Raw genomic sequence first — 27920 nt, 5'->3', positions numbered from 1 at the left:
ACTATAGGAAATTTGAAATACTAAATCTAAATACCAAGATTTCTAAGTTGTGTTGTTATATGGAGCCTAATCAGACTCGGAGGTTAGATTTTCCCTACTTCTATCGGCGCGGTTTCCCCCTATATTTTTCAACGGGGGTTTGGGGGCAGCGCCCCCAAGTTGGGGTCAAGGGGCAGCGCCCCTTGCGCGTTCCCTGTCGCGATACAGGGCAGGGTCGAGGGGCAGCGCCCCGCGAGGCCAAAAATACTTTTATTATTTTCTAAAGGCGTCGGGTGTTATTTTTCTTTTGGCCCACGTCCAATTAGTGTTACCCCTTAACCCTCAAAAAACTTAAAAAGTCACTTTTTTTTAAAATTTTAATATTAAATATTGCATATACGTGGGGACGACAGGAGACGTCTGGGCGTCTCCCCGTCCTTGGAGAGACGTTTGCACGTCTCTCCAAGGACGGGGAGACGCCCAAACGTCTCCCAAGGAGACGTGGAGGCATCTCCATGTCTCTCTGGGAGATGCCCAGACGTCTCCCAAGGAGACGTCTCCACGTCTCCCCGTCTCCCTGGGAGACGCGGGGACGTCTCCGCGTCCCGGCGGCGCTTGGGTGGCGGTGGCGGGACGGCGGGGGACGTCGTGTCCCCATCCCCCCGTCCCCGAGACGTTTCTGACGGGGGGACGCACCCAAAAAGGGGGGGGACACATCCCCGTGGAACACTGGGAAATTATGGTTTCCTGCAACATTTAGATATTTTATTTTATGTCAGCAGTAATATTAGATCGGTGGCATAATTATTGCAGCACTAAATACATACACGACCCATTCTAGATTTTGAGGATTTTCCAGGTTGGCTGGGCTACCCATCCAAACCCATCCCATCTCTTAGGGCTAATAGGGCCACCTGAGGATGGGCCCAGCATACCCCTGGCTTGCACTCATTATCTTGAATGTACTAACAAACAGAGAATATCAGGAAGATAACAAATGCATACATAAAACATAGATTCATTACCATATTACTTGGTTAACATATATCCATTATATATAAATTTGTAGGGACTAATTCATTATATTTGTGCCTAGTTGCAAAAACATGACTATCATTAATTAGTATTCCTTTTCTCTACATATTAGTTGTGTCTGAGAATGAATGAATTATTTTTATTCTTTTGTCTATCACTAAAGTGTATTTTAATGCAACATTCTAAACCTGATATTGTAGGTTACCTACCTAGCGTGAAGATTAAGTTCATTTTACCCTTTTGTACATTATAGATGTGCTTAGTTCATTTGGTAAGACATTTTTAGGCATGGAACCGATTTAGCAATTAATCTGGGTCACTAGTTAAATTATATTAATTATTGTTATCTGAGGAATGAAAACAGATTTAATACAACTGGCACAAAACATACTTAAACATTTCGACATTTAAGCGGATTGGCTTGGGGACGTACCAGGCTACTGGTGATGGGAAGGAATGCTTACTAGGCGCGGGTTCTTCATCGCTGGGAAGAACCAGCAACTAGCCCTTTTACATCGTCTGCTGACTAATGCATTCCCCGAGCAATCTTCATGGTTGTCTAGGCATCATAAATTATGAAAACTGAAATAAATATTATTACTGAGTAACGAAGTTACCTGTTGGATGCTTCTCCTTGTCCTTCTCTCCTTGTCAGTCCCTCTCTTGTGTTTCCTTGGGGTGCGGTTTTATACCTCTTTGAAACCACGCGATTCCCTTTGAAACGTGGTGTCTATTCCGGAGATGGCTTGGGAATGGATGCATCCTTTCATTACTATTTAAGATAAAATGTATTTTAAGTGGTAAAAATAATTTATGTATTTAATATATATATATTTCTGTACATGTATTGTTTTATGTTTCTAATCATTGCCTGCTGTCTACATGGGAATATGACAGAGCCATGGGAAGATTAGGTCCTTTTTTTTACCAAAATAAATTTTGGTTAATTGGGCTGTGGCTAACATACATTTTTCTTCAGTCTTGAGTTTGGACATATACTTCACTGAATAATTCTATCAAGAATATCTCAATCAAAAATTAAGAAAGCCATAAAGCTTCTTACAAAAGTGTTCGTGAATCCTAGATAGCTGAAGAGTTCCATTCTAATGTTTTTTCTTATGGATAAGCTTTGCATCTTCTTTGAAACATATGTCAAGAACAGAGAGAAATAGTTTCTATTTCATCTCACAGGAAAACTGCTTTATGTTGCAGATAAAATATGAATTACTACGGGCAATTATAGCTCATTGCTTCCCCTTCCAACCCAAATAAGAAGGGCAAGCTTGGCTTTCCAATTTTACAAGACACAACGTACTTTCTATATAGCAAGAACTAACTGATGCAATATACATCTTCTGAAATCTCTCAAAAGTAATATTGCATTTCACTTTCCTAAGCTAAGAAATGTTATATCCTTAAGATATGCATACAGAAATAAGTACAATGAATCAAACAAGATTTTTGGATGGTAAGTTTTAGGGGTACATAGAATTAAAAGAGGCAGCTGGAGAGTTAAGGAAATATAGCACCCATGTGCAGCAAAGTATAGGCAGACCTTAACCATTAAATTGGATTGACACGAGTTTGCTGGAAGCAGGCGTAGGGTATGGAAATCCATCAAAGCATGAGGAATTTCATCACATGAGAAGTTGGTTCAGTTCTTTGGGGCATGGGATTGTAGGTACTAAGGATGGCATTTGACTAAGTGAGGAGAGGTGTCCGAGAACACACAGAGCTGTGGCAACTCCTCTGGGGCTTACATGTGCTGTAGCAATATTTGTTGTAATGGTATGTGTGAAAGTTCAGGTGGTAGCTCATGGTTTGCAGCAATAGGGGTATTTGGGGGCTTGACCATTGATCTCAAGCAGCAACGAATTGTAAGTTGGTAAGATATGAGCTCAATGTCATCTGTCCTTTGTATAATGCGTGTGGTTGTGCTCTCACAAAGATTGTGTGTTCTTTGGGGTTGTGAGACTGATAGGTTTAGGGTCATATAGAGTCATACTTGAGATGTTAATTTATTAGTTTTTATGTGTTTGTCGCGACATAGAAATTGTATCATCCATTTATGGCTTAAGTCACCCATTTATTCGTCCACATCTTCTTCCTGCTATTCACTTCCAGCTTGGGTTCAAATTTCACAGTGAAGTCATATTTCTCTCCATCGTCTTTTCTTTGAAAACAAGACAGCATAGCAGAAAATCTAGGAAGGGATTGCAGGAAGTCATGCCACATTCTCCTATTTGGTTTTGTATATATGACATGAGCGGTAGGTTTTCCTGGGAAACGCAAGGATTCTGTTTTTTCACAATTGAGCAGTGCTAAGGACAACATCTAATTGGAGGGCCATGGTATGCTGTTGAGAATGATATTGAAAACGTTTGATTTGAGAAATTACTTTTCACTCATTAAGTGAAGGTGAATATTTTGTGTTGGATCTTTAAACTGGATTTTAGGTATTGTCCATAAGGTATGTTGGTATAGTACATACATTCTAAGCTAGTAAATACTCTATATCCTTATATATAATGTTGTTTGTAAGAACCCCTACCAGGATTTTAGGTTCTAACTTGAAATTTTCCAAATTTAATATACGTAGGCATCAATTCTATTAGATTTCCACAATCCATGACAGCGAAGTAAGCAGTTGGCAGAATCAAACAGTTCGCAGAATCATCAGAAGCTTTCTCTTCAATGTATTTTGGTGTCAAAACCCTTGGATCACATGGTATTATGAACTAATTGTTGATTTTGTAACTAGGTTAGGAAAATAAATAGGATTCAGATTGCCTTAAGTCATCATCCGAATCCTTATATGGGCTGGGCCCTGCTCCATTAAGGAAGCATGTAACTAGGGCTGGGCCCTATCTCTATGTGCACAAACTCGAATAGGGCTGGGCCCTTTATCTCCTACACGCCAAGCAACATGAAACATGTTCATCATATTATAGGGCCAACCCTATATCACTTCATGTAACGTGTGGTCCTAAATAGGTGCGCTCCCCTTGCAATATAACTTAATCATTATTAAGATGCCAAAATAGGGCAAGACTTAAGGCAACGTGTAAGCCTTATAATTGCAATTAAATCTTGGCACAAAACTTAAGGTAAAGCCGACTTGAATTGGTCTCCACGCCACATACAAATAGAGATTCATTTGTATGTATTCATCATTTCAGTTTTATCATCATCAAAGTGAAGTTAGCTCTGCAAGATCTGGAGGTTAGCGAATATTCATCGAAGGCAAGTGAACCACCTCTGAAGATCAGCGAATTACTTCTGCCATCAGCATTTGCCATACATGCGATCTTGGACAGTGAATACATTGAAGAGGATAGCGAGTTCCTCTTGAAGGTCCACAAACATCATTAGGTCTGCAATCTTCAGTGAAGAACTACGAAGAGCTGGAAGTTGTATGCTGATAAGTCTGTTATCTTCTGCTGTTACATTGTGCCCTAGATGGGTTACGACTGTAACTCTAATTCTTCCCTAGGTTGACAGTTATATCAGATAAGTAATCTGATCTTTATTGCCATTGTATTCTACAATTAATAAAAGGATCTAGATCTGATTTGTTGTTGGTTTTTTCCTCCAAGAGGGAGGTTTTCCTAGGGTAGTCTTGTGTTGTGTGATCCTCTATTTGTATGCTTTACTGTGCAACTTTAGTTTTCTGTTTATTGTGGATAATCTGATCACGAAAACTAACACTAATGGCCTTGATTCGAAAATTTATGTTCATTTTATTCCCCATGAATGGTTGTTTCCGTAAACAAATCACTTTCTATATCAAATAAACTGAAGCTATTAGGAAGGCTCTTCTCCATATGTTCTGTTTGCAAGTCAAACCGATATAAATTTGGCATTGGAAACTCTTTCTCAACAACTGATTTATCATTACTGACGTGATGTAAGAATTCTTCACTATATGCTGATTTAAAAACTTCAACATACTCAACTTCATGCCATTTTGATTTTCCTTCACTCTCTATCATCACAATTTCTTTCCCTTGAAGTTTGGAATCTTGTTGCCTAAAAACTTTCTTTTCATGGCCCATGTGAGCAACTTTTTCCTTAATTTTTTGTAGGTGTTGTTTCGCTTGAGTAGCTATCAACTTGGCTTTCTTGGCCCTCCTTAGCCATTCATCACACATTTCTTGGTTCCTCACTACATCTTCTGTGCTTGTCTGTAATGTGATCAATTCTTTTCCTTCCTCATGAACGCAAGACTTATCCATAAATAATGAAGTGCTACTGCTAGACAAATTAAAATAAAAAATTTCCTCATATCTTCCAATGTTGTTATCATATTAGCCATTAGTTTCATATATTTCATTGGATTGATCTGAAATTGTAGCCAGGTCTGCTGTTATGAAAGTACCATCTAGCTCAATCCCCTCATTTATAGCTGCAAATCCTTCAATAAAATCACTTTGGATCTTGGTCATGCATACCTTTTGATTAAGGCATTTTCTTCTTCATAGGTGAGTTCTTTAGGTGTTCCATCGACTTCAAAACATTTCAAAATTAACTCATCATCTTCATGTTCACTTGTAAATTCATCATGTGATTCTTCTTGTACCTTTGACTCTTCTTTCTCAATGATCTCTTTGATTACTTCTGATTTTCTTTCTTCCTTTCTCAATTTTCTAATATAGTTATATAGCTTCATCTTGCTTGGATTTCCTTTTTCAAGTATTCCCAGAATATCATTAAAGGACACTTGATTCTTAAAATTATTTGGTAATCCTTGGTACTCAACAACAATTTTAGTGGCCTCTCTTTTCATTACCACCTCCTCATCTTTGTAAGAATTTTTGGAGAGTTTTAATCTTCTCAATTTGCTTTTCTTAAGAAAAGCAAGTCTACCAATCTGAACCACTGTTGAATAACTCTGAAACTTTTTGAATCACACAACCCCAAACAGGCTGGCAGGAAACAGGCTCTGATACCACTATAAGAACCCCTACCAAGATTTTTGGTTCTAACTTGAAATTTTGGAAATTTAATACATAGGCGTTTTGTCAAACTATTGGTAGAACAATAGTCTAAACATCGAACCTGAGATTTTTTATGCTCAAGAACAATTGCTGTTATCATTAATGTCCATAGACATTTTTACAAACAAATATTATGCATCAAATCAAACATTGACATCTTGTCAAACATAGTCATTCTTTTCTAATGTAGATGCTCATAACGTAAATTTTCTGAATGATACTTGCACCAAAACAAATTATATGGACCGCTGACATGCAAAGTTATATTTAGAAATTCCAACACTATTTCTGATATTACAAAATCAATAAATAAATTGCTGATCTTGTAGAAGTCAATAATCCTCATCAGCAATTCATATGGCACATTAAGCTCCTTTGCTGACTTGTAGAGCATCAACACTCAAAGAGTTTGGCCATCTTTGATGGTGGGGTACCTCTATAAGATGGTACGATACCAGCTAAAGATGTACGGTAGGCATTTTAGAAATATATGGCAGTCCTTTTAATTTTCAAAGTACCTTGTAAGAGATGCGTTGACTCTTGTTAGACTTGGTGGCTGTGTTGGACTATGATATGGCCTCAATTAAGTGAAAGCACGATGAAAAAGTTTATTCGAGATCTACAATTAAGGGAAAGGCTAAAATTTTAATTGCATAGTTGAAGACTAGCTCTCATCATTTGAGATGTGAAACAGGTAGATGGACGGTGCCTAAAGAAGATTGGGAAGAAAGGACTTGCAATATTGCAGCAAGGGGGTGGTGGAAACTGAATGGCATTTCATCAAGCAATGTGCAGTATATGAAGAATATCCGTATTCAGTTTGATAATAACTTAAAGGTGGACAGTTTGAATAAGCTTTTAGAGGAGGCAAGGCTTCACAAAACAGCGAGTTTCTTATTCAAGATTTATAACTAAAGAACCAACATGGAAAGTAATTCGAGAATAGATTAATTTGATGTCTCTTGATGACTTAGACCGCTGGATTTCATGGACGTCATTGAAATTCCTTCAATTCAATTAAATTCAGGCCTCTTCTTAACTCATTGCATCACCTTGTGATGAATAGAAAATGGGATGGCAAGTTGTAAAGGGGTATTGCCCAACTTGGTGGGTCCCTTGGAAGGCCACGTGATCTTGGAAAAAGGCTTTCAAAACTTTCAAAACAACATTCCACTCCTTTCAGCTATTTATTACAATTGTACACTGCAAATAAAATGGTACAAAATTCGTAAGGCTGTGAATTCCTTCATATGTAGCAACAATAGATTTTAATAAGAGTACATAGGCTGCACTAAATGTTCCAAAGGTTTTTTAAACCTTCAAATCAAGTCTTCATAAAGGAAGTCTCACCTTCATACCTTGACAATTTTCTAAAATGGTTTCTGAAATACCATTAATATGATAACTCTTCAAACTAGGAGAGACAATAACTTTTGTTTCTAGGAAGATGAATTCCTCAATAAAAAATCAATTTTTCAATTATCAACTTCAGTTTTGATGGTCAGTAGAAATGACCTAGCAAAATTTTGTGCCTTAGCTGATAGGTGGGTTTTCTGTGTCTTATCTTGCTCTTTTTCCCTTGCGTTTCAGACTTTGGGTTTAGGGTTTATTTTGATTTTGTCTAAAGTCTTGATAAGATCCCCTAAACTTGTTTTAAACTCGCATTACCTTTTTGTTTTAGCTTGAGTGTTTTAGTACATTGGTGGGGCTTTTTTTCTATGTCCTAGGTGTTTATTAAGTGAGCGGGTCTTACTTTTCCTGAAGTATTCGTTTTTATTTTCCTAGGTGGGTCCTTTTTCTTGTTCTAGCCGATATATTTGTATTAACTGCCAGGTTACTAATGTTCCCATTGTCCGCACATGCTGTAATTAGTGAAGATCTTTTAATCATAATCAGGGAACATGCTCGGTCATTAAGTGACTGAAGGGAGTGCACACTGGGGTTAGTAGTATAAAGTTCAGATAGATCTAATGGTTCTCGCTACCCTGCAATAGAAAATGCATGGAAGTTAATGATCGTGTTATTGCGAGATGATACCACGTGTCTTGGGCGGGCCAAAGAGAAGCCAGATGGTGGGGCAGTTGACAGAAATGAGAAGGATGATGAGATGGAAGTGTTGCGTCATACTTTTGATGTCACTATCTGCCACGAGGGATGGTCAATGTCGGATCGACTAATATAGATCGCGTGATGTGGCACCATGGATGGAATCAACAGTCTAGTTTCAAACTTGGTTCAAATATGAATTCGAGCCGTTGTCCATTCACGCGAGCAATAATGGTCAATGATACGGTGACGCCTGATTCAAGAATAGAAATAAATGCCTTTTCAGAATCATTTTTGATTCATGAAGCAATCCAGAGAAAGAAGGCGGTGATTTTAGAGCCGAAGGAGTTTTGAGCGAGCTATCTCAGTGCAAAATTAAGCTTTTTCTAGTGTTTTCAAATCCGTAAGTTGATTATCTTCCTCTCTGTGTTTTAAAGATGGATAGTATAAGCTGTGTGAATTTTCTGGTAAAGGAATTGAATATTGTTGTGAGGTTTTGCAGTCTTAGCTTAGGGAGTTTGTGAATTTTCCATATTTTACATTGGAATTGTCGGTTCTTGGTTAAACTCTGGTTTCCCTTTCCCCGTTTGTTGACAATTGTTGAGAAAGGCCTAGTTTGATAAAATGGCTCTCTCACGAAACCACTCTAGGCAGACCGAATATTTGAAGAGAAATTTGTATGATGATTTTCTAGACCAGTTGAAACCATCAACAAATGACAAATTTAAGGGGATAAAACTTATTCAAGGAAGAACCCTAGGAGATGGGTTAGTTGATAAAGCATATGCAATTTCAAATGCTAGGGTACCTATGACTGGGGTAAATATGTTTAAATTATGGTATGGGCAGAGAAATTTGCATTCTCCACTCTCGAGTGCATGGCCAATATGACCTAGGCAAGCTGGTGGTGCTTAACGTCTTCATGGATGTCGACCTTCTCAGGGCAGTGGTAGATAGATATGACCTTGTTTCTAGGGTAATAAGGGGAAATGATGGGGAGGTCTTATTGACAATCCGAAGAGAGGAATTATGTGAAGTTTTTGACCTGTATGAACCTTCTGTTGCACTGATTCCAGTCTGAATGAAATAAAGGAGGAATATCACAAAACAAAGGGTTTTGTCAGATCAAATCTTCTCCCTGCCCACTTGGCAAAAGCAGGAAGCACACCTTCCCATATCGGCCCAAATTCAGTCGAGCCTTTTCCAATCGGTGCTTTTGCTAAGTATTTACAGGCTACCTTTTTCTCTCTGTGTCAGGTTTTAGGTTTTGATCCTTCCACAATTATGCCACCCGATTTCATGTTTATGGCTATTCAGATTCAAAAACCTAGACTTTTCAGTGATTTTTTATTTTGCTCCTTATCTTGAAGATAAGGTTCATCAGGGAATATTGGATATTAAGAACAATGAATTGAGCACTAATTTTTATTGGTACTCATTGCTAATGCATATGTTCTTATTCAAGAATTCAGATTATTTTGAAGGTACCATGGATCTTAGAAAGACAATTAATAATGTTGAGATATCGGTACGGTTGTGGAGTATGGACGTGTCATGGGACAGGCTAGAAGCTAGTTTTGTAAGATTTGATAATGGTTTTGCTTCCAAATTAAGGCAGTGATTGACAGTTAATCCACCTAGAATCCCTACATAGTTACATGATTTCGTGAGACCAAAAGAAAGGCTGCCAATCTTGAGAATTGATCATAATTGGGGTGATATCATTCCTTACCTAGTCAGCATTGTCATTAGAGTTTATGGCTTCCAAGGGCAGCCTCATGTATTACCATTCAATGTCCCATTGAGACTTAGATTTGCTGAAGTAATTTGGCAAATTGGTTGTATCCAAGATAAGGATTTGAAGGGCAGGGGCAAAGGAACTATCTTCACTGATTACACTGCTATCCCCTACTTTGGAATCCAGAAAGGAGGGCATGTGCATTTTGACAGACTTTTCGCACCATATTACTTGGGAGTTAGTGTAGCAAGGCACAGTGACCCAGAGGGGTTCTATAACATTTTTTACACAAATAATAAAAGGAACTGCACTGCCCCATGAACACCACTTCCTTGAAGATGTAATCAGAAACGAGTTTGATTTTTCTACTCAGGATTGGAAGGAGAAGTGGATAGCTTTTAGGAAACTATGGGTGATTATACAAAAAATTATGATCCATTGAGAGCCTTCAACCCTTTCTCTGCTAAAGTTGATTTTGTTGTGAATAATTTTGATGAGTTAATTTTTGCTTTGAAAGAGAAGAGAACAAAGCTTGAGGAAATTCATGGCAAACAGATTGAGAAGAGGAGTGTACAACAACTTACACCCTTTCCACCTGACGATACAACTTTGATTCAACAAATGAGGATGAAACAACCTGGCCCCCCTCCTCCTTTACCTCACAGAACCGATGGATTAGAGGAGACTCGACCTAGTTATGAGCCTCCTCCAAAGGGAAGTATCGTAATAAAAAGAGTGAGGGATGAGGAAATTAGTGAACAGGATAGTGGTAGTGACAGTGGAAAGTTGGTGAGGAGGAAAGGAAAGGAAATAATGAGAGAAGAACTGGCCTCATGGATGTAGGTTAGACCTTTGAAAGGAATCCAGATCATTGATCTAGAGGGTTCAGATAGAAGCCCCTCACCACCACATATCCCCTTTTCACCTTTGGTACAATTTGAAGAACAAGGAGAAGATCAACGAATTGAAGAACCACATGATGTAGACACTGTGGAAATTACAAATGCAAAAATGCAGATTGGTATCCCTCCTGTAACACCTACTCAAGAATTTGACATCACGCCTCTAGACATTCAAGGAAGAGCATTCAGGGATGCTAGAAAGGAGGCATGTGAGAAATTTCTTGAAGATGAAGCTTTTGTTAAGAGTCCGACTTTCCTTCAAATGATGTGGAAAGTGAAAGTGCCGAGAGAATGGCCTAGAGGCCGGATAGGTCTGACCATGAAAATTAGGAAGAGGTCAAGACTGAGATGATGGAAGAATTCAAGGCAATCGCGATAGATGAAGGCAGAAAGATTGTAAACCAAATCGGTATCTTGATTCTGCCTGAATGAGATATAGCTGATGCAGTGGCATTTGATAAAATCAGAAAAGAAAGAGGCCAACAATTCAACTCAGAAGAGGAAGCGAGGTTAGCATTCAAGGGATCAGACTTTATAGACGATCATGCAACCTTTTAGCAATATGGTCACTACGACAAGGGCATGGGAGGCCTGATGTCAGTGATATAAATCCAAATTTGATAGGAGGCCTCATCATAAAGAGAGCTTCTAGTACATCAAGTGTCGAAACTACAAAGTTGGCTGTTGATACAGCCAAGATAGCTCATGAAACTGCAAAGAGAGAGGCTAAGGAGAAGCAAGAGTTAATGAATAAGTTTGAAAAGATTTCTCATGATTATAATATAGTTCAACATAAATATGTGGAACTACAGACAAAAGAACAACTTCTTGAGCAGAGACAGCCAGGAGCATCTTCTTTAGCCCTTGCCATTGCATCGGTCCCATCAAAATCCAAGTCCCCACCAGTCTCACATATAGGTACAACAGCTCAGTTAGATAGTGAGACTGATGCTCCTATAATATCGCTAGTTCCTTATGTTGATGATGAGCCTGAACCCATACGATCTACTGACCCAACTAGAGCTCAAATTTTAGAAAGGATTGATGAGTTGGAGAAAAAGCTGAAGGAGTCAGAGGATCAATTTGCCAGTAAGCAGAGGGAAATAGTTAGCTCTGTTTTGATTCACTTAAATGAGAAAGTAAATAGAAGGTTGAATAGTGTGCATTCTTTATATTCTTTATTATTTAATGATGTTCAGAGTTTTGATAGAGACAAAGAGGTAGCAATCCCGTTATTCACAAAGCGGTTACAGAGGGGAAATGAGCTCAGAATAATGTCCATGGCCTCAAAATACCATGCTGAGAAGTCACCAACACTTCAACCCTGCTACCTGTTGGTAAAGTAAATGTAAGAGGCCCAAATGTTGCCAGATAATATAGAGAGGATAAGAGAGCTGATGAGAGCTTTCAGTGAAATGAATGAGACATTTCTGCCCAGAAAGAACTCAGGTGGATATGATCTGCGATGATTTAGATACTGGCATGCTGGAAGACAACATGGATAAAATAATACATGTCGGATCATTTTTTGAAACTTTTGAAAGGGAGGCAAACCAAGTGGCGGTCAAATATACTCCTTACAGGACCAAGGTTGATGAGGTCATGCTTTTCAAATGGCCGTCAGAAGAAGAATATGCTGAGTGGGGAAACATGTACTTGAAGGAATGAATGAGGACATCAACTTGTTAGTTAACTAACTATTTGATGTGGAAGCCTAGCAGATGGTTTTGGCTCTACGCAGTGGTTACTTTTTGGGACGTGAGCAACTGAAGAAGTGCCCCCCCCTCAAATCTTCATCGGCAGTAGCAAAAGGAGAAGCTTAAAGTGATATGATGAATCAGTTACAGATATTTTGATCCTGGTTATGGCATTCCTTAAATGGAATCTTTTGTAACAAGTTTGTAGGTAACCGGTCATTTTCTGAATGGCAGATGTCCCTTTGGCCTGTAGCTTGTTTGCTCCCTTATTTTCTATAAAAGGGAATTCAAGGCCAAGAGATAGGGTTCCGAATTTGATCTCTGTACTTAGTATTTTTTTTAAATCTTTCAAAGTCAGGTGGTTCCTGTAGCAAGTATTAATAGAAAGTGAACAAGTGTAAGGATTTTCGGACAAAAATAGATAAGAGTCTTAGGTCTGTGTATTCTTGCAGGTGCTTGAAAGAATTATATGTATATGATCTTTGTGACAGAAAAAAAAACATAACGAATTGAAAGGAAATATAATTATGATTTAGTTCTCTCCATTGTGCAATTTTATTGTCTTTTGAATGAAATGTGGTCAAGGATTTCTTTCATTCAGTGCACTGTTATGGTGTATGTATTTTCTATTCTTGCTTTGATCTAAGGGATCAATTAAAATGCTCGAACAAAATTACAGAATAATAGAACTTGTGCGTGGATTTGATAAGTAGTTTAAATCAGGGTTGCCGAGGGAAAATGTTGTAAGGCAATGTTTTCTCAAAACCTAAATGCTATTAGACTAAGTTCTGTTATAGTTCATTTATCTATACCGAAATCAATCGCCCAATGGAAGGAGGCACTGATCATAGTCTGTTATAAATCCTTATAATCATTTATGTGATCTGCTCACCTATGTTTGCTGCATAGTTAATTACAATAAAAAGGCATGATATCTTATATGTATTGTTGTATGTTTTGTCCATCTCAAAGTTCCATCTGGGTTGAGGATCACTAGAGGATTAGCCATCCTTGAGAATTCTCCCTGTTGTTGAGCATGTGTTTGAGATTTTCTGCTTAAATTTGATGAAAGTATAAGTATGGCACAAAGATTATAAATTCATCAAAGGATCACCCTCCATGGTTTTGCAGAGCTCGAAGTGTAGAAGGATTAGCAAAATCCTTGTCATATGTTGGTCCAAGTCCTTGAAGATTTTAAATAGTCGGAGATGGCTCCTCCTTTGATAAATCTTAAGAACCGGCTTGGTTTCTGTTTGCTTGCAGTGTAAACCCCATTTTGGGGCACCAACAAGTACAATGATGACTTTTGGATGAAATCGCTCAAACAAAATTTTAGGGTTTTCTTCCCTAAATCCCAAATCTTTAGCACACTTGTCGATTTTTGGTTGGGAACGCATTGCCTTCCAAGTTTTCATCCATCAGGGAACCATTGGGGTTTTCGACCCTCTGGTAGAAATATGGCCACTAGCACAAATCTTGAAAGAGAAATAATCAAATTTCAGAATGTATCTTCTTTCTTCTCCCCAGCCTCCTTATAACCCAATGGAACTTTCTAGGATATAAATTCACTTTTTAAATATTAATTTATTTTTGCTCATAAAATGACTTTACAATATCTTATTTTATTTTGGCATCAGGCAAAGTCATTTAATTAAAATAAAATATGCAATTTATAAATATAATTTAATAAAATGCAAGTTGCTGGAAAACATTAAATTAGACTACTTAATTTAATTAATTAAATTATATTTTCTCCGAATGTCTGGGCCAAAAATGTGGACATTACATTGTTTTTAATTTGTATCAAGTATGTGATTCATGACGTCTCCACATTTTATGAGCAATAGTTTAGGTTATGGTTATTTATGGATGGCATTATTGAGCTAACGATAGTTGATTCTAGTTATATGAATATGCAAGATTTGCATGACTTTCATTTGGATTATGAGTAGAGCTTTGTTCTGATTGCATGTGAATAATGTTGCAGTCATTATAAATGGGGGACGGTAACAACTAATAGGCCATTATAGATCTCTGTGATTTAAGAATAATTGGACAGATGTACGTAGTACTATGTACATAATATACTATGGTTGTAAATTAGAATTACTGTTTATTTTTATTCTAGGTGCACTATTACTATGGTGTGAATGTGAAAGAGACAAAATGAATGTGTATCTTTTTGAGAACCCTAAATAAGGCTTTGAGCAGTAAATTTATGAATATTGGTGGACTAACAGGTGGAATTCGTAAATTCATACACCATATGAGGATCATGAAATTGTTATAACTTGATAGCTTTGCCATCATCCTTGATATATGTATAGGGAGAGTTTTGAGCTTGAGGTCAAGAGGTAGTCTTGTCAAAGAACTCAGAGTTTAGCTGAGTTGTGCTATTGTTCCATTGCAGAGTTGTAATGTAGTTACATGTGTAGGTGAGTTGTAGGAAAACAGGAGTTAGACATAACAATAGCATTATCTATTTGAATTGATTGGATTAAATATGGAATGATTATGTCTTGTTTCCTAAACCCTGTCCAGGGTTGACTTTGGTGAAATTGACCAGTTATATGTATTTACTATTTAGGATACATGATTGACTTGGTATTCCTTGATACTAGACTTATTCTCTCCCTCTATAGTATTCTACTTCCACCTTACGCATGAAGGGTTAGGATTATGAAGGTCAATTTTGTCTGAAAAGGATTGTGACAAAATTTATATCCTTTCACTCTCTATATAGAACTTCCTGAGATCAATCTTGTTAATATCATTATAGTTGGAAAAGAGGTTGTTATATCAGTAATAACAATTGTGGGGCATGATAGAGGTGTATGAATCACTGAGTGATAAGCTGTGTTATACAGGGGCTGATAGGGTAACTTGTAACTGTGGGAATTTGGGGAAACTTTGTTTTGGATTTAACCCAATCTGAATTGTTGATTGATCTGCGGCCTACAAACCTTGTGTTCTTTATACTTCTAAAATGCTTGAACTAAGAAAACTTCATACCATTATTGGGTACTAAATTATAAGTACTGTTTATTGAGTTTAAAGACATTGCATTTATATTATTGTTGTGTCTAGTTGCTTTCTAGTTGCATGATGTTTGATGTTGATTGATGTGCAGTGAGTGTGTGATGTTTCTATATCTTATGACCATTGAAATATGAGAATATGGGTTAATACACACACATATTAGTGCCATATGAAATCACTAGCTGATGATCATTAATGTCTTATTTAGTATAAGTGGCACATGCAAATACGATCTGGTTCATGAACTGGACTATTTTAAGAATTATTGAATTGCAGATAAGGCAAATGAAATTAGAAGTTCAAGATTATTATTCGATGTATATCTTCATATAGTGATCTGATGGACTCAATGTTGCCAATTGTATTTGGCACGACTCAGATATTGTTCATGCTTAATGTGAGTTTATTTTATAGTCATTAGTCTTTTGAAGTTTGGATAGCTTTTATATGGCTTTGTTGATGCATGATGTGTTCTGGTTAATTGGGATGTCATAAGTTTATGATGCTTGATATCATTAAATTATATTATAGTAAGACATCACATGGAACCATATTGGGGCTTGCATTATTATTGCATTGTGGAGATGTTTTGGCAATTGATGTCCTATTATCTAATATGATGAAATTTATCTTATATTTATGATGTTATGTATAATTTTCATGTATGTATTCCAATTTGACCATCTCTCCTTACAATGCACTATTGTTTAAGGCGTCTTGTTGAGATGGAGGAAATTGTAATGCTTAAATATGTATAAAGATGGTTGATGGTCCTAACCCTTGTATGTAGAGTTAGTTTACAAGTCTCGTTCTTATTAATTAGCCATATTAGCATATTGAACCAGTTCATTGAAAAAAATCATATATAGTTGTGTTTTGTATCATCTTCATGATCTTCCTTGGTTATGCTAGTCCTTGGCTTGTTGAGGGAAGCCATCTATCAAGGCTAGGATTCTTAGAGAGTTATGCCTTATTGATGAATGTGAAAAAAATAGTTGAAATTTTATAACTACATGTGACTTTGATCTTGTTTGGAAGTGGATATGTAGATAGTCCTTGGGTGAAAGATGCCCGTGGACCCAAGTTAGTTGGAGAGGTGTAATGTCCCCTTTTGAGGTATTCTTTATCTTTTATGTTTTTTAATTTTTACCTGGTTTACATCAATTTGAAAAAAACGACACACCTTTTGTTTGAGATATTTTGTATTCACAATAGTCACCCTGTTTAGTAGGTACTTGAAGTGATGATGAACTTGACTAGTCATATGACTGACACGTAAAAGGATCTGTCATCTTCCTACATTTTCTTAATATGTGCATGAGCATGATCTCATACAAGTTTATAACCATCACTCCATCTATTCGAGCTCTTAGACAATCAATAAAGATTCTCATCTGCACAGCCTTCAAAGAAGCTGTTTCTACCCTTAATGTTTATGATGAACTTGACTACTTATATGGCTGGTTCTAAAAAGGATCTGGCATTTTCCCACATTTTGTAAATATGTGCATTAGCATGATCGTATAGAACATTTTTATAATCTTATAGGCATCAGTCCATCTATCTGAGTTCTTTGATGTTCAATAGTGACTCACATTTGCACAGCCTTCAAAATATCTGTTTCTACGCTCACTTTTTATATCACCTTCACATTAGTAATTGCCCTCAAAGCAATGATGAATTTGACTAGTCATATGAGTGAAAAGGGAATGGCATCTTCCTACATTTTGTAAATGGGTTCACGAGCCTGATCTGATAGAACTTGGCTATTAGCATCAGTCCATCTATCTGAGTTAGGCATTCAGTAGCAAGTCACATATGCACATCCTCCAAAATATCAGTTTCTACCCTTACTGTTTATACCAGTTTCACAGAGATTTTGATTTAAGATTATCAGAGAGCTGTTGTAATTTTGTTTGAGGAAGTGGTTATGTTACAGTCATCAATTGTTTAGCTTAAAATTATCAACATTATAATTATACAGTCCATGACAATAATTTAGAATGCTTCTGGAAGAACTCTGCAAATTTTGAATCAATGCTTCAGATCACATTCCATGATTCTTCCTGAACAATGTGCAGAATAATTCTTTTATCTTCCCGATGCTCCATGATTCAAAAATTTGCAATAGAAGTGTTCTAATTTATATCTTAAAAATTCCACCACGTGCTGTAAATGACAGACCTGTTTTCTTTGCAGCTAATTTATGGGTACTATTTTCTTTTTCTGGTCAGGGAAAAGGCTGCAAAGGCTATGTATATCTTTGCAGAAGAAATAAAAACCTGCTCAAGTGAAGCTGAAATTAGAAGGCAGAAAGCCGTGAAAGAAGCAGAAGAATTATTGAAAAAAGAAAGGGAAAAACAAATGAATATTGTCCCAGTTCCCACCGCTCCATCACAAATGTCAGATGAAAGGACTATGAGACAAAGATAGCAAGCAAAAATAACGATTTCTCACCCTATATCATCTGGTTCCAATATGTGTGTTCCTTGGCGTCTGTAGAGTTTTCATAAAATTAAAATGTAAAGAATATCTTGTGTGCTGAAATTTTTGCAAATAGATTTTGGGAAGAGAGACAAACATTTAATGTTATGGTATTAAATGTTTTGAATTTTGGGCTATTTGAGAATCAATATATCATGTATCATAGACTTGTATCTGCAAATATTATTTTTTATAGCTGACAAAAACTGTATATGGATTAGTAACTGGTTTCTTAAGAGAATTTAGTTATGGAAGCTACCAATATACATGATAAATATCTTATTCGTAACAATTCTTAGGCATGAATTGAGTCTTGATATTATATTTGTAAGTTGGATCTTTGAATTGATGTTGTTTAGTGCATCCTCCTATTTGAGAAAGGCTATGAGACTCACAACTACAGCACATGGCTCTGTGTTTAATGTGAAGGCAATATATGTTACACATGATATTCCTATGAACTTACAGTTACAATAATCGGTTTATGATTATTGAGACAAGTTGTAAAGAAATATGCCTGGATTTGTGGTGGATCTTTAGTCAGAAGGATCTATATACACACTATAAATTCTGTCATTTATGATAAAGTATGTTATGCTTTAGCTGATATAAAAATTTGGATTTTTCTATTACCGAAGCTATTTATTTGGCCATACTTTACGTAAGATTTTGATGTAGTTTTGTGTTTTTGTATTTTTGTTGTTTTTCCGATGCAATGTTCATAACAATTTTTGTCTTTAGCATAGAAGAGTATTTCAAGAATCTGAAGTAACCTAAGGATAATAATATAATTTGGATTTGAACTTATGGAGAATATGAGGAGGTTATAACTAGCAGGAAAAGTTCAGAAAATCGTTATCACCTATAGAACAAGGATTACACAATGGCCAATATTTTTAACAACCTAAAGTAGCCAGATTCATATTTGCCATCAACACAGAGTGGTTGAAATTAGAGTATTAAGTGCAAGGGAAAAATATAAGTAATTGAAAAGATTTTCTTTGAAACAAATCAGCCGAAGGGAGGTTATTTTCTTCAGCATCTTATAGACTTATGAAGTTATTGTATTTCAATCATTTTGACCAATTTTTTAGTGATTTTTGACAGTTAAGCTGAGGTGTGAGCTAGCACTTGCATTTTTTGGCCTATACAAGTTGCAAATGGATACTCTGCTGAGTCCTGCTTCTATGTAGAAGACTTTTTTGTAAGAAAACAATGCTATCCTTTAAAATAAGATATGAACCCTTGTCTAAGGAAAAGATTCACAACAGAACTATGCCCATGTACTTTTGTTGAATATACCTGGAACATAACCAGGCTTATGCCCAAAAAACATGGGTTAAGGCAATCTACATTTATGTGTAGATTGCTATTCCAAAAAACTGAATCCACAAGTGCCCGAATAAATTGAGCAAATGACCAACAATCAGTCAGCACCTTGACTACTATATGCATGCAGCATCATTTTATAGGAAGCAGTTGCATTAATTTGGAGTCAATCTTTTCATTGAAATGAAGTAAGAAGTTGCTTCACCTATTATACATCGCTGCCAACACTAGAAGAAACGAGCACTATAAAAAGAAAAAATTATACGAACCCTTTTAGGCAAATTTAAAGTAAAAAATACAACAGCATGTCAAAAGCTAGGATTAGTTCTGCTGATCGTAGTTGACTGCATCAAAGACAACCACATCTTCAACATCATCTGCTTGCATTCCCCTGATCCTCTAATTTTGGTGGTTCACTGAGGGTGCAAAATGCTGTATTAACTATTTGGAGAGCTTAACCATGATCTGTCTAGCTATCAATGTCTCTATGTAACAAGTGTATAGTTTATTAGATCTCAAATTTCTGCCCTGCAACAATGAGAAATCAATTTTTATTCTCCTATATGTTTGTCATACTCATCAATGTCTCTATGTAACAAGTGTATAATTTATTAGATCTCAAATTTTTGCCCTGCAACAATGAGAAATCAATTTTTATTCTCCTATATGTTTGTCATACTCATCAATGTCTCTATGTAACAAGTGTATAATTTATTAGATCTCAAATTTCTGCCCTGCAACGATGAGAAATCAATTTTTATTCGCTTATATGTTTGTCATACTCATCAATGTCTCTATGTAATCCTTAGGAGCTTGCTGATTCAGCCAACAAAGTAGCAGTGAATATGCCTGTGGAAATCTCATGCACATTCCTTTTGCCTCCTGCCTCTTGTTGTTCATGGATCGTTTATAGCTAGGTTTCTGGTGATTGCTTAATTTTTCTCTCTCCCATCTCTGTCAAGATATCTTCCAATATCAACAGTAGTGCTTAGCCAGCTTCCTATATATGGATTTTTTATCAATTATTGTAGAACATTATGGAAACTGTTAGCAAGTCTGTTAGAGGACATGACCCTTGGACCTTGGACATTTGTATGCTCATTCTTTTTCACCTTTCCTTTAAGTCTGAGTAGCCCAAGTAGCTTCTTATCTTTTGTTTCTTTTCCTCATAGACTTTAATTGGATTAACCCTGATTCCACCATAGTCTCCCATCTCACTTTTGGCACATCTCCTCAAGCTCCAGACATACAGGCCATATTATTTAAAATTTACCCAGTGAATATTTTTCTGCCAAGGATTATTCAATGGTAGAAGGGAAGTACGATGGAGCAAGCTAAGGGCCAGACACATATAACATAGATGATTTCTCACACGAAGCTCCCCCAAACCATCCAAAATCAGGGCGAAAGGTTAAAGAGAGGACCCTCCCAGTTCCACCATACTGTAGGCACAAAGCTCACTTGGACTTTCATAGCAGGATAACAGGTAAACTCAGCAGTATCAAAACTAAAACCTTCATCAAAGTTTGGTCATTAATGATCAGAATCAAGTGTAACTCTCTGTTTCTTCTCTAGAGATTTATCTAAAGGGATAATTTCCTCCGGATAATTCCTTCACCAAGGTACCCTCTAGTAAATCTGAAGGCAGGGACTTGTTAAATCTGTATGCACTAGGCACAATGCTTGACCATTAATTATCTAAATGAATATTTAAAAGAGCTGATTGTCCTTAATGGTGCCCTGCTCCATAGCTGTTCTCATATTCCACTTCATTACTTTTATCCCACATATGCTTTTACTTGATTTTCCTCAGACGCTGTATATCCATATTTGTGACTTCTTTGATTTTGAGCATAGTTGTTGCTTCCATGGTGTTCCACATTGTGCCTCCATGATTGTTGCCTCCCATTTACGATGCGGGCATGCCACAACCTTTGTAGATTTCTTTTCTTATTCCTCTTCCTTTGCCCCTTCAACTTTATATTCCGAGTTGCTTTTGGTCCTTCAGTTAGTAAAGGTTTGAGATTCCTTCACAAACATCTTACTCCTCGACCCTTCCCCGAGTTCATCCTTGAACTTTTCTAATTCTTCCTTATTCTCAGTAATGTCTTTCATCACCTTTATTTCCCTCACCCCCCCACTATTACGTAATTTATACAAAGTTTCTTCTTTATATTTTACTAAAGTTTTAAGAACTTATTTTGTAAATGAATGTTTCAACTACCGAAGTCTCTATCCAAGAATATATAAGAACTGCATTGAAACCACCCATAGACTTAAACATAGAAATTAGAATGAAAAACATATTTCATATTTGCCCGTATTGTGCTTTAAATTTTCAAAAACCTGAGCTTTCTTATGATTTCGCTCGTGTGTTTGATATTCTTTGATTGAACATGTAAATGCCTAGCCAAATCAATGTTGATGTAGTTAAAACTGCTACTATAGCCTATAGTTGATGGATACATTGGCCTTCTCCTTTTGAATCCATCGATGAACCTACACCATGAAGCTTCCTTGTTTGGATAAAAAACACTCAAGATCTCTTTTCCACTATTTTTTGATCCACGCTTTAAGGTTCTTTATTATCTTTGCCTTCTACATGTTGTTCCTTGTCTTTCCATTTTTGTTAGACAAGAAAGCTCGTTCAACTACTGCGAAATCTAGCAAAATTTTTCCTATTTTCCCATCAATTGGAAGCCTTTCCGTCAACGGAAATTTGAAAACTCTTTAGATACCTAAGATGATGACGATGGACACAAGTGTTCATTCTCTATATTTTCACAAAATTTTGACTATCATAAGGGATGCACTCTTACATGCAAATACGTGTAAGCTATATATTCCATAAAATATATGCCAATGCCAGCTTCTGCATTCTCACCAGGGGTTGAATCGATAAATACCGAACTCAGACCCCCTACACCATCAATGAGAAAGATCATTCGAAAGTGTGTAATGTTAAATCTTCTCTACTATACCATAGCATTAAGATATGAAGCTCTCTAAGAAAACGTGATTCAGCCAGATAAATATTGAAACAGATGACCATTCTAATTTAACAAGCTAAATATTGACATTTTCAGTGAACAGACACAACCACCAACCATATTTATCAGAAAAAGTTTTATCATGCACTTTTATTATATGGAACAATACAAGGGAAATATAAGAGATTGAACAAAGCTTAATTCATATCTCTATGACAGCGAGTTATTGAAGTGCAAGCTCTTGTGTAAGGATTAGCTTGATCATCTGCATGATTGCAGTAGTAATACGATTGTCCAGTTATACCGCACGGAACATTGTCTGACTTTAAAGCCCCATAACTGATAGATGGATGATTCTGGTCATACAAATTTCTTCTACTTGCCCTACAACTGAGATCATTTGGATCCATTTTCATCTGGGCTTTGCTAAAGCTGCGATCCTTCACATTGGAATCATTTTTTAGGCTATGTAAGGCCTGCCCACAAGGCAACATGAGCATAATGTAGAGAAAAATCAATGCAAGCAGTTTCCTCCAAAGCAAGTCAGGGTGATTCTCCATGCCAAGTTCTTTCTGATGGCTTTTAAGGTCGTATGGATTGACCAAGCTTTCACTGGTGGAAAAAATTAGTTCACAAAGAACCTATTCAAGTTATGAAATGATGGGCACTTATAATCTACATTGAAACTGAATAAATATTCTTCAATCCTTGGCATTTAGCAGAACCATTATCATATTTACCATGTCTTGAATAACTAAAAAAACAACTCCGAAAATGGAATACAGATTAATTTGGAAGATTTTAAGAGGAGCGAGTAGTCCCATGTGATTTTTGCATTAACTGGAAGTTGACTGCGAGCTGAATTTAGAGAATCGAAAATTGAGTGGAAGAGTCCGAAGAGTTGACGGTTGAGTGATGGCACAACTAGGAGCTGATTTTCAGACCAGCCAGGATTCCCTCCATCCTGTGAATATTATATAGTTTGTTCTTTTCCCCAAAACTTATATTGGGGTGTACAATACTATGAACTTGGTATATGCATACACTCAGGATAAGATTTATTTGTTGAAGGATTCATCTACACTGTTTCAGTGAATTGGGGTGGTGTGAGACAGGAAATGATGTTTATGAAATTTAATATTTTATGGGACAGAAAGAAAATATATTTAATTTATTTTCAGATTCTTTTGGATGTGGAATCTCAAACTAGTCAAAATTATTAGTTTCGACTAGGAAGTTGTTATCTTCCTCCAGTAACTGGTGCATGTTGTCAATCTGATCTAGATAGTGATTTATGATCTTTCTAAAAGGAAAACTGAAAACAAAACAGATTGCTTATGTTTTTAGAAATTTTTTCATTAAATTAAAGAAAGTTGATGATTCTATATTCTATATCAATCTGATTTAAAGAAAAAAACGTATTTTTTTTCAATACGGCACCACCAAAATTCAATTTTTTTAAAAATACAACAAATAAGAAATCAGATGGGTACTTCTCTAATATATTACCAAATTTAATATCTGTAAAAACACTCGAGTCAAAGATGGAACAGATAACCACACCTTCTACAGTTGTCATATTTAATACTGGGTTGCACATGATTTAGACGGAGAATCTTTCATAGAAGGATTCTGGACGTTTGTTTTAAAAGATAAAAAAAAAGTACCTGAGTAAAATAATCCTTTTATGGATCAGTGTAATTTGGAAGTGATAATGTAAAATACATTTCTTTCATGCGAGAAGGTCGATTTTTCTTGGAAACTGAAGAATTTTGGATTGGGAAGAACGTGGATTGACCGGCTAACGAAATTGGGATAGTTTGTTGGATTCGCATATGATGAAAATTGTACACTCTAAAATGAGAAATTTTGTGTGAAATTTGGTAAAATAAATTATTTGTTTTTTAATTAGTCGATTAGGTTCTTAGGGTGTGGTCTTATGTGAGGGCTTAAGCTTCTATTTTCAGGCACTGGAGGTCTCATGAAACAAATTTTTTTAGGTTTATTTAGAATCTATTCCTAAAAAGTAATAGCCCCTACTTTTTAGGATTGCATATTTCAGCAAGTGAAATTGGGGTGGGGCTAGAAATTGTCCCACCAGCTTAGGGATGATATCTGCCACTTGTCACATATTTAAGTTTAGAATGCTGTAAAAAATAATTTTGGAAGGAAAATAAAAAATTTTAACTTGTTTTTCTCATTGGAAAAAGAATAGAAGACAAAGCTATGTATCTATGAGACCACCAACTTCCTTAAATTTAAGAGCTTAAATTTTTAAGCAGAGAAGTGTGCTACAAATTTCTTGGGACCACTCGCTTTAAAAAATTCCTAAAAAATCTCTACAACACCCGCTCTATTTTTTAGGAAGCCCCCCTCCATGGGGACCTAGCCTTAGTGCGGGCTTTTGCTCCCCAAAGTGTAAGCCTTCCAGCGAGTTGCGTTTTTCGGCATGTTTCCAACGAATCCTTGTTTCCTGGGCAATAAGTAGACACATTCTGCCACGTCGTCCGATTGATACCCAATGACAAGACTACTATAACCATGTCGTCTTCTGCTTTTTTTCGAGAAGAACATGGTGGTGAGGTCATATATCACCCACCACATCCTGTATTGATGGCTTCGACAGTCACGCAAGGAGCCTGCCTTAAATGTGGTTGAAAACTTGGCTGTTGTGAGGGATGTTTTGTGTACTTGGGCAACGTGTGTGTCTTTTCTATCATTTTGAATGCCATACTATCATTAATTTTGGGTTTACATTCTTTGCATTCATTCGTAGTTCACAATTGTAGTCACATAAATCTGCCCACTTAATTAAATGAATATTTAGTATTTATTTGATTATTTAACCATCAATCAATAATTAATTAAATTAATATTTAATTAATTTATCTTAAACCTCTTCTCCTATTAATTAAATAAATTATTCAATTTATTTGATTTAATTCACTTAACCAAATCCAGACCATTAATTAAATAAATAAATCATATTTGTTTAATTAAATCTTCTCTCACATTTAAATAAATTAATATTTATTTAAATCCCCCAAAATCCCATCTCTTACATTTAAATAAATTAACATTTACATTTATTTAAATCACCTTTATCCTCCACCCACTAAAATGCAAGTTGCACAACTATTTTAAATAAATAAATTATTTATTTAAAATCCTATTTATCCTCACCCACTTGAAACCTTTAATGGTTTCCCTTAAAGTCTTCAAACTTAATGGCTTCTTTCTAGAGTCTTTTCAAGCCTTTAATGGTTTCTCTTAAAGTCTTCAAACTTAATGGCTTCCTTTTAGAGTCTTCTCAAGCCTTTAATGGTTTCCCTCAAAGTCTTCAAGCATTTAATGCTTTATCTTTATTTTTCTCATGTAAATAAATTAAGATTTATTTAAATAAAATCCAAAATTCACATTCACATTTATTTAAATATCTATCCAAATGCAAATTATACCATTTAATTGAAATAAATGATTTTATTTCAATTAAAAGTCCCAAAATTCCTCCCACTTGCATTCTCCTACAAAATCCTCTTGCATGCCTAAATCCCTTCTAGATTCTTCTAACTCCTTTTAATTAGCCTAATCCTATCCTAATCATTGTCACATTCCTAAATAAAAGGAAGTCACTTCTCAAAAACCCCTCAAAGTCTTCAATAACCATTAAAGGCTTTATGTCTTCAAATGGTTAACCTCTAAAGTCTTCCAAACCATTAAAGGCTCTTACATAACCATTTATGGTTAACTCACCTTTTACCTTTGGTTAGAGACTGTCCTCTAACTTAACCATCCTTTTGACTCATGGGTCTCTTCAAAAAATTTATTTCTTTGACTAAGGTAACCATTTAACCCTTGCATATTCATTTATCCCTTGGATAAAAGGAATGTCCATTAACCTAACCCTAACCCAACCCCCTAGGGTAACCATCATGTCCCCTCAAGCATTTAATGCTCCTTATCTCTCCTCTCAAGCCTCCTCATGGTGACACTTGTCAACATGGGTTTGGGTTGAAAGTCTCACATGGATTGAATATCTTTCAATCCTAACCCTTGTTAAGATTACTCAATCTTAACACTTCATTTCCCCATTTTTTCTACAAATAGAACCCTTCTCCTCAAGCAAAGAATGAACCGTTAGAGTATTGTTGCTATACTGGTATTAGCATAGAGCTTTTTCATAGCATCACTATCTACACTTGCATAGCATTTGTTTATCACATCCAACCATCTTGAATCTCTATATGGCATCCATGGCTAGTGCTAAAAGCTGAGAGCTACACTCATTTGGGACTTGGAGAAACAAGGGAGAAACAAGGGAGAAGCATCAAAAGGCATCATGGAAGCATTTTAGGGAGGCTCTTCTCCTTTCTTTTGTTTTGTTAAACTTCTTTCATGCTTTTTTGAAATCTCTTTTGATATGTTTGGAATGGCTTTTAGTTCTTTGTTTTGGTTTTATGGTTCAAACTATTTTTTTAACATTGAACTTTGTTGTTGCCTCGTTCCCATTTCCATGACATCAACAATTAATTTTGGGTTTTCATTGTTTGGATACTTCTTTGTTTTCATGGTGTTTGGCCTTCTTGAGGCTTTTCGTGGGTTTTGTTCAAACGTTGGTTATTGGGTGTGTTTGGATTAAACACTTGTTTCTGTGAAAGGGAGGTAAATCTGTTTAGCCGTGGAAATCAGGTACCTTTTCAGTCTATCTTTTGTAGTTAGTTCAAGGGTTTCTTTTGTTGGAATCAATGAGCACTGAGAGGGGTGGACGGGGGGGTGAATCAGTGTTCTGCAGTTTACAAACTTAATAAACTGATTCTTCAACCACAAGATAGAAATAAATGAAAGCAAAGTACATAAACATAAACAAATCAACCACACAACCATAACACTAGAATTTTACGTGGAAACTCAGAAAGAGAAAAACCACGGTGGGATCGAGTACCCACAATATTATTATACTTTGATCAGGAGTATGATGATATTACAAAATGGAATGCACTTGCATTCAGACACACTGCCTAGAGCTCACTACTCAATTACATAAGAGGGCAACAACCTCGGAGGACTCACTGTCCTACAAATGAGATATAAGAGTAATTACAATGTCTGAATTGGAATATAGCATCTACAAATGCCAAAGGTCAGATTCAGTTAAGCACAATCTAACTGTCAAATGCTACTCTGCCTTTCTACCCTGTTCTGCAACACAATCATCTACCTGAGCACCAATTCTACATTTTGATGCTCTTTCACATACAACACATCTACATTCACATATTCCATCCCTAAAATGATCATCTGGATCAACATTGTATATTCGCACCAACAAAATAGATCTCAACCAAGTCGGCTTCACAAAACTACAAAGTATGAAATGTGTAGTGTTTTGTTGGCTCAATCTATCCACAAATGCATATACAGACCTAAACAATATGATAACAAGATTCATACATGTCGACACAAACTCCTCAAACTCACCAACAATCACCAAAATCATCCCAACAATTCCGCAACACACGTTACACCATCAAACCCAAAGATAGCTCTGTTCTTACAGAATCACCAGATACCAGACCTTAGATCTCGCTCATTAATCAATACCGGAGGCTAAAAATGCGAAGTAAGTTGCCTTGAATCACGAGTCAACTGCCTTTAACATCACAACTAAAATTACATCACTAAAA

The 27920-nt window shown here is 36.2% G+C and overlaps 1 protein-coding gene across 1 annotated transcript in view; it reads left to right on the top strand.

Annotated features, from left to right (window-relative positions):
* Positions 1 to 18192, top strand: part of LOC131062722 (uncharacterized) — a 28310-nt gene extending 10118 nt beyond the window's left edge. Inside the window, exon 5 of the mRNA XM_057996438.2 lies at positions 17668 to 18192. Coding sequence (XP_057852421.2) covers positions 17668 to 17866 — 199 coding nt within the window. The 3' untranslated portion in view covers positions 17867 to 18192. The remainder of the gene's footprint in view (positions 1 to 17667) is intronic.
* Positions 18193 to 27920: the final 9728 nt, after the last annotated feature.

Source organism: Cryptomeria japonica, chromosome 5 (assembly GCF_030272615.1).
Source record: "Cryptomeria japonica chromosome 5, Sugi_1.0, whole genome shotgun sequence".
Classification (NCBI taxonomy): domain Eukaryota; kingdom Viridiplantae; phylum Streptophyta; class Pinopsida; order Cupressales; family Cupressaceae; genus Cryptomeria; species Cryptomeria japonica.
Note: the sequence above shows the minus strand (reverse complement) of the source record. Positions and strands in the feature narration are given on the sequence as shown.